Source organism: Acartia tonsa, chromosome 3 (genome assembly GCF_053477335.1).
Source record: "Acartia tonsa isolate MP-2025a chromosome 3, ASM5347733v1, whole genome shotgun sequence".
NCBI lineage: Eukaryota > Metazoa > Arthropoda > Copepoda > Calanoida > Acartiidae > Acartia > Acartia tonsa.
In genome coordinates this window covers 8400001-8413829 of record NC_137262.1, presented here as the reverse complement: position 1 = coordinate 8413829, position 13829 = coordinate 8400001, and the positions used below count along the sequence as shown (strand labels likewise).

The following is a 13829-nucleotide window of genomic DNA, read 5'->3' as shown; positions in this document are numbered from 1 at the left end:
CAGTAATTTTAGCACAGTCGCAGCTGCCTTTCCGCTGACGAGCACTTGTTTTACTCTATATCCCCATTCTAATTTGTTAGACTCTTTTTAAACTTTGTATGTTGGGAAAAAAAATAAAACGGAATTGATACTTTATTTTTTTTTTTAGAGGGTTGGTGGATGAAAGGAGAACCTATTTGGTCTGTAGCTGCCAAGCATAACAGGTAACGGACAAACAAAATGTACCTAGATATTGAGTAGATGCGCTACCTTTTTTATTTGCAAATTTGTGTCATATGATATATTCTGCTGCTAATATTTTGACATCTACGATAAAATTCAAATTCTATCGTTAAATCTAAAAAAAAGGATGACAACATCCATAAAAGCAAAGCTTTAATTCGGTAGGACAAACGAACATTAATGCTTGTAGAGCGTCAGAACTGAATAGTCAGAATATAAATGTATAAAAGTAAAAAGAAAATTGTAAGTAAATTTGTTTTTAATACAGGATATTGTTAACGCACTTACTTACATTTTTCAGACTTGATTATAGAGATGCTTCACTTATAACATTGTAATTTGCTGTTCTAGGAATCAGTATTCCAAAAATCATACCAATCGGATATTTTTTCACATAAAAAAGTTAAAAATTAAAATGTTTAAAATCATACCTTACTACTACACGAATCCTACACGAATCATAAAGTTTGAAAACGAAAAGAAAATTTTAACCTGTTTAATTTAAGGAAAGAGCTAACTATCCATTAACGGCCTACCTATAGATAAGATTTGCTTTTAAAAACCTAACAAAATAAAATACAAAATTACGTAATTTCTTGTTTTCCTCAATTTTGCTCAAAATTCAATTTCAAATAAAAATTCCCAAAGGAAGTACAAAAATGAATTTGTATTAAACATTTTATATATATATATGTAACTTAAACTTAATTCATTTCTGTAGTACACTTGAGAAATATTATTAATAAATTATTTTTGATCATTTATATGACTTTACATAAATCATTATATAATAATGCATTCTTTTTATATGTTTCTAAAGTGTCAGAATTTTAAATTAAAAAAAGATTTTCAAATCTAATACATCTAGGAGGGGGGGGGGGGAAGGGTAAACTTTGAACCCCTTATTTTACAACCCTTAAACTTTTGAAACCTATAAAAAATAGCTTGGACGTTCTTGTATTCATTTTTTGAATCTTATAGTTAATATATTCTTTATTAAAATTCGCTACATAATAGTTCTTGTTTGCTAATGCAGAAAAGTCACCTTTTTCTACCAAAATGATTTAGAGTAGATGTTAAGAGTTAAGACAAGGAGATATAGATAAATTGAAGAGAAGATTAGATATAATTATCTTCCCCTACCATATTACCGCCCTAGCTTCCTTTATATATGTATAGGAATATATATCTAATATTCGAAGAAGGGCGGTTTTAAATTAACATTTTAACCCTTGATTCTTATAAGCAAAAATATTCTACAAACATTAGATGTTGGTCAGTTGGTTGTTCGTATGGTAGCATTATTGTAACCTTTCTTCAGTTATAATGTCAATTTTAAAATACATAAACTATTGACAATTTGTCAAAAAGCTATGTAACTCTTAGTCTAAAGTTTGTTCTCCTTCTTTGAATTTGTTTTTCTTTGTTTTCTAAAATAGAATGAAATAGCCTTCATTAAACAGATAATTGGGTAATAACCTTCAGACTAAACCAGTTAAATAAGGGTAAGAAATAAAAGTTTCCGAACTTTGCCTTTATGTTATTATGTGGCGCTAAGTGAAATACGTCCACAGATGTGCAGATTGAGCCGTAATATTTATGTTTTTTTTGTCCGTTGCGTGATATTTGTTGGGTACACAGGTTTTTACAAGCTAAGTATCCGAAAATCATGATGACCTTTGGTCAACTTCGACAATTCTCTTAAAAGTGATGTCTTCTTAAGGGGGGGAGGGTGGTTGGAGGGTATTATATTCATTTTTTTAAAAATCAGTTAAGCCAAAAGAATAATTGTTTTTAAGAATATTGGCGACAAGGGGTGTATGTATAAGTTTACCTTAGGGTTCTATCACAGTTAGTTAAAAAGTAGATTACTACATTTAATGGCACAATGGTGAATAGGATTATTGAAAAAAAACATTGATAGCTTCACAACTTTTATGCTTTAGAACTGTGCAAGATGATGGAATGATATTTCAGATCTTAGAGAATTTCATTAATTAACCTTTTCTATGTGCACACACAGATACACAGTATATATACAATACATAAAGGTTTAACAAATTAAGATACCTATAGGAAGGAAGAATAGAGAGAGAAAGAGAAAATATTTACATGGAAAGTAAATAATGATAATGAGAGAGAGAAGGAGAGAGTTCATAGAAAGTGAACAAGATAATAATGAAGATTATTAAACATAAAATAAAATTTTTAGAATATAGGATTTATCTTTGATTTGATAAAATATTAAACTTTCAGATCTGTTTATTTAAAGTAAAGATTTTACATATCAAGTATATCCTTCCAAATTCAAGGGAAAAAATATTATTACCCTTCATTATTATCATATTTATTATAAAAAGTTTTATTATTAGAAAATATGTTCTATTTAAAATTAAAATCAACTCCCGAATATAAATACAAAGTTGAATGAGATCAACCAGGACCAAAGCAGTTTTAAAAATGTTAAGCTAATTTGAAAATAGTATAAACAAGTACTCTTAATTTTTAAAAGTCAAGCATAACATAACAAATAATGGAGTAGCTTTGCAAACGAAAAGTAAAAATGAAAACACACCATAACATTATTAATAATTTTATGTTGGCTATATCTGATTGCGCTGACAAACAATTATTTTAAGACCTCATAAGTGCATTTGACACTGGTGCATCTGGTTTATGAAAATGAAAATCCTGAGGCTGGTCCTTAAAATTTTGTATTTAATTCTTTCTTTATATTACAAAAAAAGGTTTTAAAGTTGTGGACTGGTTATTATATAATTTATGTAAAAAAGGTTTTTAAATAAAACAATGGATGATTTTTTACAACAGTAAAATTTTTGTGTGCACTATTCGAACTATAGCCAATTACATTTTTTAAGAATCCACCTCTGGCTTTGCACTTCTTTCGGCTAAATACAATTTAGATTTTGGATTTATCATTTTTTCAAAGTTAATACAAGTTCTCATCAACATGATTTTTCATTAATTTGTTTTTCAATATTTTGCTTAATCTTATTCATAAAATTCTGATTAGTCTGTAATTAACTGGAAAGATTAAAAAGTTCATCAGAAGTGTTAATTAGCAAAAGAGTTGGATTTAAAGCTTAACAGGACTATTTTGTCCATAAGTGGAGCAGCAACAAAGAAACATTAATGATAAAGAAAATCTGATGGCATATTTAGTACATTTAAGAATTTGTGGATAGGTTTGTTTAATAACTTACTGATAACTCCTACTTATAGAGGAGCAGTACTACTTTTAGCTCCAAAAGCTAGCAATAGTACGTACAAAATGTTAAATAGTACAAAATAAAAATTAAAACAGCCCCAGGTATTGTTTCTGACAGGTACAAGAAAGTTTAATTCACCAGGAAGGAACAGGAAATGTTTCATCCAGCAATTAGTGAGAGGAGGATTAAATTTTTAATTACAAATTTTCGTTTCTCTGTTATTTTAAAATTATTTATTGCTAATTGGTTTCTAATATAGAGGTTTTATAATGATGTACTAAAATTTTTTTTATAAAAGCAAAGATTTTTATATTTTGGGTTTGTTCTGTACGTCCGTTCGTCCATCCAACCGTACGTCACAGTAAATTTTGGCATGTTAGAATTGTCCTTTAATTTCAAACTTTGGTTGATCATTACTGCAACATTTAGATACCGTTAAAAAGTGTAGCAACTCTATACTATAATTAATATATCCATATTCTATATAGGAAAGTGAGTGTATTGAACTGGCATGACTATACTCTACCTATAATATATCCATATTCTATATAGGAAAGTGAGTGTATTGAACTGACATGACTATACTCTACCTGGAACTATAATTAATGTATCCATATTCTATATAGGAAAGTGAGTATATTGAACTGACATGACTATACTCTACCTGGAACTATAATTAATATATCCATATTCTATATAGGAAAGTGAGTGTATTGAACTGGCATGACTGTGCTCTACCTGGAACATCTATTGAGAATCCAGCTGACTGCAAGGGACATACTTTTATAGTTTTTATAATAAGCATTAATACAACTCCTTTTGATGTTGTGGCTAAGAAAATACCTAATTTGCCCCCCAAAAATAATTAGATATCAATTTGACATTGATTGGATTCAAATAACAGAATTTTACAAACCCTTTTTTCAAATCCTTTTGATGTTGTGGCTAAGAAAATACCTAATTTGCCCCCTAAAAATAATTAGACATCAATTTGACATTGATTGGATTCAAATAACAGAATTTTACAAAATCTTTTTTCAATTGTGTTAATTTTACAAAGTGGAGAAAACTATGATGGTTTACAAAAAGAAAAGGCCTGTAACGGAAAGTAAAAAGTAGGAACATATGAATAAATTTTATCAAAAAATGAATTTTAAAACTATAAATTATTGTGATTAGCCTTTCAATCCTAAAGCTCCTATACCAAGCAAACAGAAGCTAACGATGTTGTTCAATCAAGCATTCACCAAAATTCATGTGGTAAGTCCCATTTTTTAATTTCTACCTATTTAATTAATAAAGATTACACCTTTTAACAAAAGACAACAACTACAGTTATAAAAAAAAATTTGAAAAATTAATTGGCTAAGCTATATATATTCAAAAATAGATAAGCATCTTTTCACCTTTATAATAGGATATTACTATCAATAAAAATAAAAATAAAAGCAGACCTAACTTTTTGCCAGAGTGTGAAAATGACATCGATATTTGCCAGCAAATTCTGGTAGGCACTTAACTCAACAACCTGTTTAGATTTAGGATTAAATCAAAAATACGAACAAGATTAGGATTTTGAAAGGATAGTTTTCAAAAATGAAATTTAATAAACACAAATGAAGCTCTTTGAGAGATCAATATTAATAAATTCGTGGATTTATTTCCATTGAAAAATTATGAAGGGCTCTTTTTCAAAACATCAATTTCATCTTAATTTTGTTTTAAACATTCTGAAATTATATCTAAACTTTCAACATTGAATTTTCCATCTGTTTGTCTTTGAAACAATTTGATGTTTTCTAAATATGAATGTTGGAGTATGAAATATGCTAATATTGAGACAAAATACTAGGAAACTTTTCAGCCTAACCGTGAATTCCAAGTTTTAAAATATTCGTTTGTCTTTTATGTAACTTAGATTTTTCCAATAATTAAATTTTTTTCTTCATAATTATTATTTTAGAAAACTATTTTTGGGAATCTTAATAATGTTTATTGAAAAATTTAATCTAAAATTATTTATTGCAATATTTTTTAAAGATTTTGAAGGAAAAATAAATAACTCACAATAAAATTGTAAAAAATCTAATTTCTTAAAAGTTATTTTACACATGGTTTTGTATAAAACTAAATGCATTGATACAATTTTGTAATGAGCAGAGAAAGTTATGACATTATGTCATGTATGTTTGCGTATGAGTTAGGGACAGGAAAACTAAAATTTCAAAAAAATTTCTGGTATAGTCCCTTTCGTGGCAACGCACTTTAGGGGGCGATTCTTCGTTTTTTTCACAGTAGCTTTTCTTCTATTTCCAGCTACTGCGGGGGGCTCTAACACTGAGGGGCCAATTGTCTAACCCTGTAAGGCAATCAACTAACCCAATATAACCTAACCTAACCTGAAATAACCTATAAAAAGCCATTATAAAAATACGACAAATCGCCCCTTAAGGGGCGTTGCCACGAAAGTGACTATTCCAAAATTTTCTTATGTATTCTTTGGTTGATATATTAGGGTAAGAGGGGGAAGAGGTTAAATAACTGTATGTCCCCGCCCTATAAACATTGAGCTGACTTTCAATTGCGTCTGTGATTATCAGCCAATAGCGTCGTAAATACTAACACAGTCAAGTCAAGTCGCTACAAAAGAACAGAAAGCAATTTGCAAGCAGACGAAAAATGTCCCTAACAATGGATCCATATAGTTGTCTGGGTTATACATCTATACTTTTACATTTATTGTTGAGATAAGCTATAGCAATTTTCTCCAAAAAGTACTGAAAACTATTTTGATTGAAAAGAATTAATTGAAAATGATTAAGATCATTGAATATCTGTATCCATCCCTCTAAAATATAAACAAGGCAAGATTTCTGATGCAATCTTATACTAAATTAGACAACAAAAAAAACAATCATTTACAATTGTTGTTGCAATGGAATTACATTTCAAAATGAAATAAAAAGCAGGTTTAGATTTGGATCTTTAGCTTTCCAATAATAATTCTTTTTGAAACAACTTTTCACAAATTTTTCGTATTTTTGTATTTCCATCTATACTTGAAATTTATTTTATTTTGATTTTACATAAATATTCTTTTTTGAATACCATTTTAACTCCAAAACTCTGTCTCAACCCATGTTCTTTCAGTTGAACATATTTTGTGTTAGAACCAAGAATTGGCCAATTTTTGTTAAATACTGCACAACATTTCATGCTTTAAACTGCAGCCACCCCCCCCCCCCCTGTTTTATTTATATACATTTCCTACTGCCCCATGCCTCCCCTAAAGTTTTTACATGTATTGCAAAAAATTTGGATTGAATTGCATTTGTCCATTGCAATGTGAACCCTCGCCACACCCGCCATTCTTTCTCTTTCCTCTCAGGGATGTAGGGAGGAATGGTATAATGGAAGATTTTTTTTATCTTTCCTCATAATTTGACACTAGTTATTGTAATCACATATAAACTTAAAATGTCTTCCATTTTTGTCATCCATAGACTAATCCTTTATCCCAACTGGCTTCTTTTTTTCTATAGTTCCTTATTATGTGACATACATACATTTTAACCAAAAGAACAATTGAAAAAAGGAAACTTGTAATTACAAACGAAAAAAAAAACAAATTACATGGCTTTAGTTTAATGCTAAAATGCGATTTTTTAAAATTGCTTATTTATTTTTTTATGAATATGTTCACTATTCTATTTGATAAACATTGTAATAAATTATAAAAAAAAAGAACTTTATGGCAATAGTTTTTATAATTTTGTATGAACACCGTTTATTCAACATAACTTTGTCTTTGCAAATAGTAACACATCCCCTCTCTCTCTCTCTTTCATTTTCTGTATTTCTCTTTCTCTGTCACTTTTTTCTATCTCAATGTCCAGGTTCTTTCAATGTATTTACAATGAACTGAGAAAGTACCCCGAAGATAAAAGGTTGAACAAATTATGTTTCAATTTTAAATTAAAATATTAGCAGTTTTTAATCCACCGTTCTGTTACTTGCTTGATAACATCTATATTCTTTAAGTAGGACAATATTATGTTATATATGTGGATCATTCATCAAGAAAATGTAATTTAGTCAGCTGCCTTATTAGAACCTTGAAATATCTTGTAGTTTACTCTATTTTATTGAACAACTACTCTGTAACTTAATCTCCCATCTGTATGTTTGCAGTCCACAATATTTGATTATTTTTTTATATGTTCATTTCTACTTATTAATGATGTCATCCTATTAATTTATTATTACATTAATTTCAAGTTCAGGGGTGTTTATGGAATAATCTGGCGTTTGCACTATTGCATTTATGTGATGTCATATAGAAAATTATTGCCCCCAATTCTCTTTCATATTGTTAATTCCAATATATCATCATTCAATTCTTACAAGTTATACAACATTATTTACTTAGAGAAAATTTTTTTTTATCCAATTCCAATGGAAACTATTTCATATGATTAGGCTAGAGAAATACCTAAATGAATAAACAAGGATGACAACATCCATAAGTAGCAAAGCACAAAGATCATTGTTGGACAAACGGTCAAAGTATGCAGATAATCAGTGAATGCTGCTGCTCAGCCCTGATAATAATAAAACTTTGATAATAAAAGGGGGTTGAATGTTCAAAGATTTTTTTTATCAAAAAACACACACCAATCCTTCTATTTATGATAAACATGCATCAATGAATTGTGTAAATATATATTTATTGACTTTTCATCCCTCTTTTTACACCCCTTTAGCTATAAACTTCTTTAGGGTACAAATATATCATACACTTTATGTTTTTACGAGTTGGTAACTTTTGGTAAAAGTTATTAGCTAAATTAGTTTTGAATTCCTCTGTATTTTTGTCATTCTTTTCTGTCTGTCTTCCCTTCTGCCTGTCTTCTTGTCTACCATCCTTTCTTTCTTTCTGTTTATCTGTCTTCGTGTCATACCATCTTTCAGTTGAAGACGAAAAAAGTGTCTAAAAAAATCAGCATGTGACGTCATCAAAATGAGAGATTATCCATTTCTTTTTTAGGGGTTTTCTTTTCCACTTCTCCTCTCCTAATCCATCATTTTTATGACGTCAGATTTTTTTATGAGGGCTTTTCTTCGTCTTCTTTCTGTTTGTCTGTCGGTCGATTTATCTGGAATGCACAAAGTATAATTCCCCTAGTCTGTCAATCTGTAACACCATGGGGTAAATCTTATTTTCTTGGCTGTCATTTTAGATAGACAACCAAAGAGCATCAGGTATACAACTAACTTGGTCCGTCATTCTGTCGGTCATGCTAAAAAAAAAGATATTTATTTTTTTTCACTTTTCTTCTCCCTCTTTTTTATTACCAATGAACAACTGCTCTATAACTCACTTTGACCGATTTGTTCAACCTAAATTTTTTTTGGCTTTAATACTTTTATATCTTGTAATTCTTATTTGCTCTTTTAACTGTATAGTCTAAAATAAAACAAAAAGAATTTAAACAATTTTATTACCTATTTTATATGAACACTATTTTATAAAGTCAGATAGCCACAAGCAACCAGATTTGGTAATACACCACTATTACACATGGTAAAATATATTATGACCAGATAAATATTGTTTTTATACCATAACTTTATATATATCTTTTCTCTCTTTCTCTGTCTCTCAATGATATTTACTAGGCCAACTATTTTTATCTTGCTTTTATTGATACAAATTTATTGAGAGTTAAATATAGAGAGAGAAAAAAAAGTTTTTATAAATAAACAGAAATCTTTAAATCTATTTTTATAATTTTAAAATGAGTTTTCAAGCACTCCATCGTTTTATGGAGTTTCTAATTTCTATTTAAAAATCTAAATATTATTTTGATTTTAATATTGTTTTTTTTTGTCTTGAATTAGTTAGAGTTTTTGTTCCGGAATTTTAAATTTTTTAAGATCATTGCGCAATTTTTAGGATAGATAGATTAACCCTTAAGGTAAATAACGCTATAAAAGCACCTAAATAAAATTGGATTATTATTTAGGGCAACTATGACCGCATAAATGAAATTGTATTAATATTTAGGGTAACTATGACCTGTCAATCGTGTACACGGATGCGCTGAAGAAGACAGCCCTGGCATATGGTCCCAACAGCAAGGAGGTGGCGGAACAACTCATCACCATTGATGATGTACTTCAGGTGAGAATATTATCAATTTTATACAGATTTTTCCAATAAGCTTGGAAGCCGATTAATATCTCCTGGATTAGAACCGGTTCTGAGCAATACGAAAAAATCATGTATAGCATCGTATTAAAGACAGCTTTCCAATGATATTAAGATAAAAATTATAAGATTAAAACCAGTTTTGTTAGCCTCTATGATTTTTTGTGCCGAGAAAATTGTCTGTAATACAAGGTTTTTCCGTATAGTTGATAAAAAAAAACTATTACAGCATTTAAGTCTTTTAAAAAATGGATTGATCAAGAGATCAACAGTACCTAGAGGCTTCTTTGGAAGAAGCTTTAATTAGTAGTTATTAAGCTTTCAAAATTGTGCCTTACAGTAAAAGGAGTCCTTATGCCTGGTTTAAAATCAAACTGATCTGATCCATACGTGCGGTCTGACAAATCCTAAATGTAGACAAACATCGTTGGATAAACACAAAATAAATTAAAATAAAGATTTTTACAATATATGGTTTATTAAACTTAAAAAAAAAAAATTCAAAACATATATGAATTTAACACGAAATATATTGTGGTTCAAAAGTTGGGGAAAATTGCAGAATATAAAAAAGGTCTGAAAAGATTATTCTATCAAAAATTATGCACTTATATTCAAATTTATTGAAAAGAATTTCTTCCTTCTGATTTATAGGATCCATATTTTATCTTAAAAGATAGGTGTTCTTACACTATAATTAAACTGTGAATAATAAAAAAAGCTTATATGTTTTAAAAATATTTTCTACATTGCATTGTAACAACATTGCTTTACAACAAAATATACCAGTATTTTTTTTGATGAAATGTTAAGAACATACCATTACCAAATTTAAGTAAAAATATAATTATCTAACTAGCATAGACGTCTAAGGGTGGGAGTAAATGGGAGTTTATCATCCTCAAACTTTAAAACACCTGATTTTACCCTCTTCAAAATTAAAAGGAATGCATTAGATAAACCCTCAATCTTTTGAAACCCCTCATTTACCCCCCTCAAAATTGTTTTGAAATTCATTAGATTAACTCCCTAAATGCTTTGATAACCCGGCCTCATTTGTACTCAAAAGCTTGGATGTCCCAGCTGACTTGTGTTTTTCCCCAAGACTTTCAAAGGTCGTACAGTCAAAGATTTTTTTTATCTATTGTATAGTATTGAACCAATATCTATCTATAATATAAAGTAGAACGATGTCTGTCTGTCTGTTTGTAGCGAAGGATCTCGCTAACCGCTGAACCGATCGGGTTCTCCTTTAAGGGTAGCTTCTCATAAGTCCCGGGAAGGTTTATAACTATTTTCTTGGGGGGTGGGACAACCCCCCCAAAATAAAAATACCCCCCCCCAAAAAAAAAAATTTCTTTTTAAAACTAAAATGAAAATTGTGGGGTCGACTTCCCCCCCCAAAAAAAATCCCCCCCCCAAAGAAATTTTTTCTCTCAAAATTTTCTTTTAAATCTAAAGTACGAAAAGTTGTTTTGATTAAACCTCTAGGGGCAAAGCCCCTAGAGGCTTGGGGCGAAGCCGCTAGTAGTTGATAAAGCAACACAATCCCTTGAGAACAATCATTTGTTAGAACTTGAACACTTATTTGGTGTTTTGTATGGACGTAAAATGGGGTTTCCTTTCCCCACAGAATATTTGCTGTGCTTGTGTGCATACACCTTTTCAATATTCAATCTTTTATACAGTCAACACATTAAAATCAAATAGAATTTTAAACATTTTTCAAAGCTAATCTTTTCTATAATTAGGGTCGGTCCACCCGTCCGTCCGTACGTCTGAATGGATAGCTCCTATCGTTTATTTAGGTATGTTTGAATTGTCCTATCAATTTCAAACTTTAATAATGATTACTATAACAGTTAGATACGAATACGATTTAGGAATCATAGCATCTCTATAATCGTTACCAGAAAGTCCGTACGTCCATTTAAAACATATTGATTTTTAACTTTTTGACAACAAATTTTTGTATGATATATTTAACCTATTTATCCCATTTTTGTATTTAATATCTCAACCAATGTTAGTTGATTGTATTCTGATGTTTCAAAAAGCTTTTAATAGTGCAAGGATGTTTTAGGCCATTTTCTGAGAGAAAAAAACAAAATCAAATCGGATCTACCATTACCTAGCCCATTTGAATTGATCAGCTTCTATTCATCATAACAGATTCTTATACCAAGTAGCATCCAGTAAATAATCTACTTTTGTGTGTTTGTCATGATCTTTATATATTTATAATCTTTCTTTTTTTACTCTCTCTTTATTTACAACTAGCGGCTACGCCCCTAGAGGCCCCTAGTGACATATAAATGTTTTTTTTTAAATATCTAATTTGAGAAATAATTTGTCTATGTTATCAGCTGTTAAATTAATGTCTCTACGCAGCGCGACTACGCTAGCGACACTATGCGGCGGAAATATTTAAATTTGTTTCGATTTTATTGTGATTTATCTTGGGAGGGTGGCGGTACCCTCCCCCAAAATAGTTTTAAACCTTCCCGGGACCTATGAGCAGCTACCTTGTTAAGGAGAACCCGATCGGTTCAGCGGTTAGCGAGATCCTTCGGTACAAACACACAGACACACAAACAGACAGACATCCTGTTACTTTAGTATAAGGATTACTAAATATTCACAATATATTTCTGTTTGTCCAGTTGTCAAACCATGCATTATTTACCATGATTCGTTACATATGGATGTTGTCATCCTTATTAAATAATTAATCACAACTATGCAACCATCTAATTTGATAAAATACTAATTTGTTGAGCATTTCAGTTAATTGTTAACTTATTTCTAAGAAAATATAAAATAATATAATAAATAATACATGTATTATGTTTTAGTTATATAAGATCAAAATATCTTGCTAATGATGGTTTTACAATTAATTGATATAATAGTTCAGTTTGTGTATGTCTCAGTTGAGATGGTAAAAATCTGTCTATTCTCTTTAAATTAATTTTTAATTCGACTGTAAATTTCATTGATTGCACAGATTAAAACAAAACATCAACGGTTTCCATCAAAGTGCCGAGTTAAGCTCAGACCCCCTCCCCCCTCTGTCTCTTATTTATGAAATTAATTGAAAATTAGTTGGGATGAAGTTATTTGTGTGTTTGTTTTTTAATTTAGGTTAGATTATATTAGGTATAGGGTAGCTCCGCATGGCTATGATATAGGATTTACCCTTATTGTCATTAGGGTATGAATATCATTGACTCAAATATACAAATATTATAGTTAAGAAGTAGAAAGAACTGATTTTATGGGGGATATGTATATCAACCTCCCAACTGTGTGTGTATTTATGTGTGTGTGTGTGTGTGTGTGTGAGGTGGTGGATTAGAGTTGAAAATGATGAAAAGCTTTTCTTTGATTAGATTTTGTTTGTGTCTGAACTAATCCACAGGAACACACCACCCCTGAATATTTTCTAGATAATGAATTTACCAAAGAAATCTTGTGGAACACTAAAGTGAAATTTCACCACCCCTGAATATTTTCTAGTTAATGAATTTACCAAAGAAATCTTGATGGGACACTAAAGTAAAATTTGCCTCTTTTAAGCCTTTTTCAAGTCTTCATCTCTAATTTTTTAAGTATTCATCTCTAAAACGACAACAATCCATCAAATAAAACAGACCTACTCTCTGAGTAGGTGAGTGGTTTTACTAAAAGAAAATGATTCAGTTTTCCCCTTAAAGTACCTACTGGAGCCAAAAACCCATTCAACTTATTAATTTAACTAGGGGGAGTTTTTTTCTTATGATAGGTTAAGTTGAAATTGATACAAGGTAGCCCTACCGGATATGGTCATTGCAGGTATAGGCCTGCAGGGTTTAGGCATAAAGAATTCACCCCTTTATTTCTAATTCGTTTCGAAATGATGTTTTTGTGTTCGCTAGGCACTTTGTTTTAAAGCATTGATAAAGTTTTAATTTAAATATCAAATGAAAAAATATCATGTCGACCATTTTCTGTATCTTAATATCTATAATTAATTGTGTACTAGCCAACTGTACAAAGTTATATATAATGTAAAGAGAGAGTACAGCATGAGTTGCAATTTAATCAGGGAGGGAGGAGATCTTAGATAGTACCCAAAATTTCATACATACTCGAGCATTTATTCCTTGGCTAAAATACTTTGGGTA

The 13829-nt window shown here is 29.9% G+C and overlaps 1 protein-coding gene across 2 annotated transcripts in view; it reads left to right on the top strand.

Annotated features, from left to right (window-relative positions):
* The window catches only part of LOC145313218 (glycerophosphocholine cholinephosphodiesterase ENPP6-like), a 42578-nt gene that overhangs the window by 19636 nt on the left and 9113 nt on the right, over nucleotides 1–13829 (top strand). For both annotated transcript variants that reach the window (XM_080152515.1, XM_080152516.1), the window contains exons 10-13: nucleotides 149–203; nucleotides 4153–4225; nucleotides 4632–4712; nucleotides 9520–9636. In XM_080152515.1, coding sequence (XP_080008641.1) covers nucleotides 149–203; nucleotides 4153–4225; nucleotides 4632–4712; nucleotides 9520–9636 — 326 coding nt within the window. The remainder of the gene's footprint in view (nucleotides 1–148; nucleotides 204–4152; nucleotides 4226–4631; nucleotides 4713–9519; nucleotides 9637–13829) is intronic.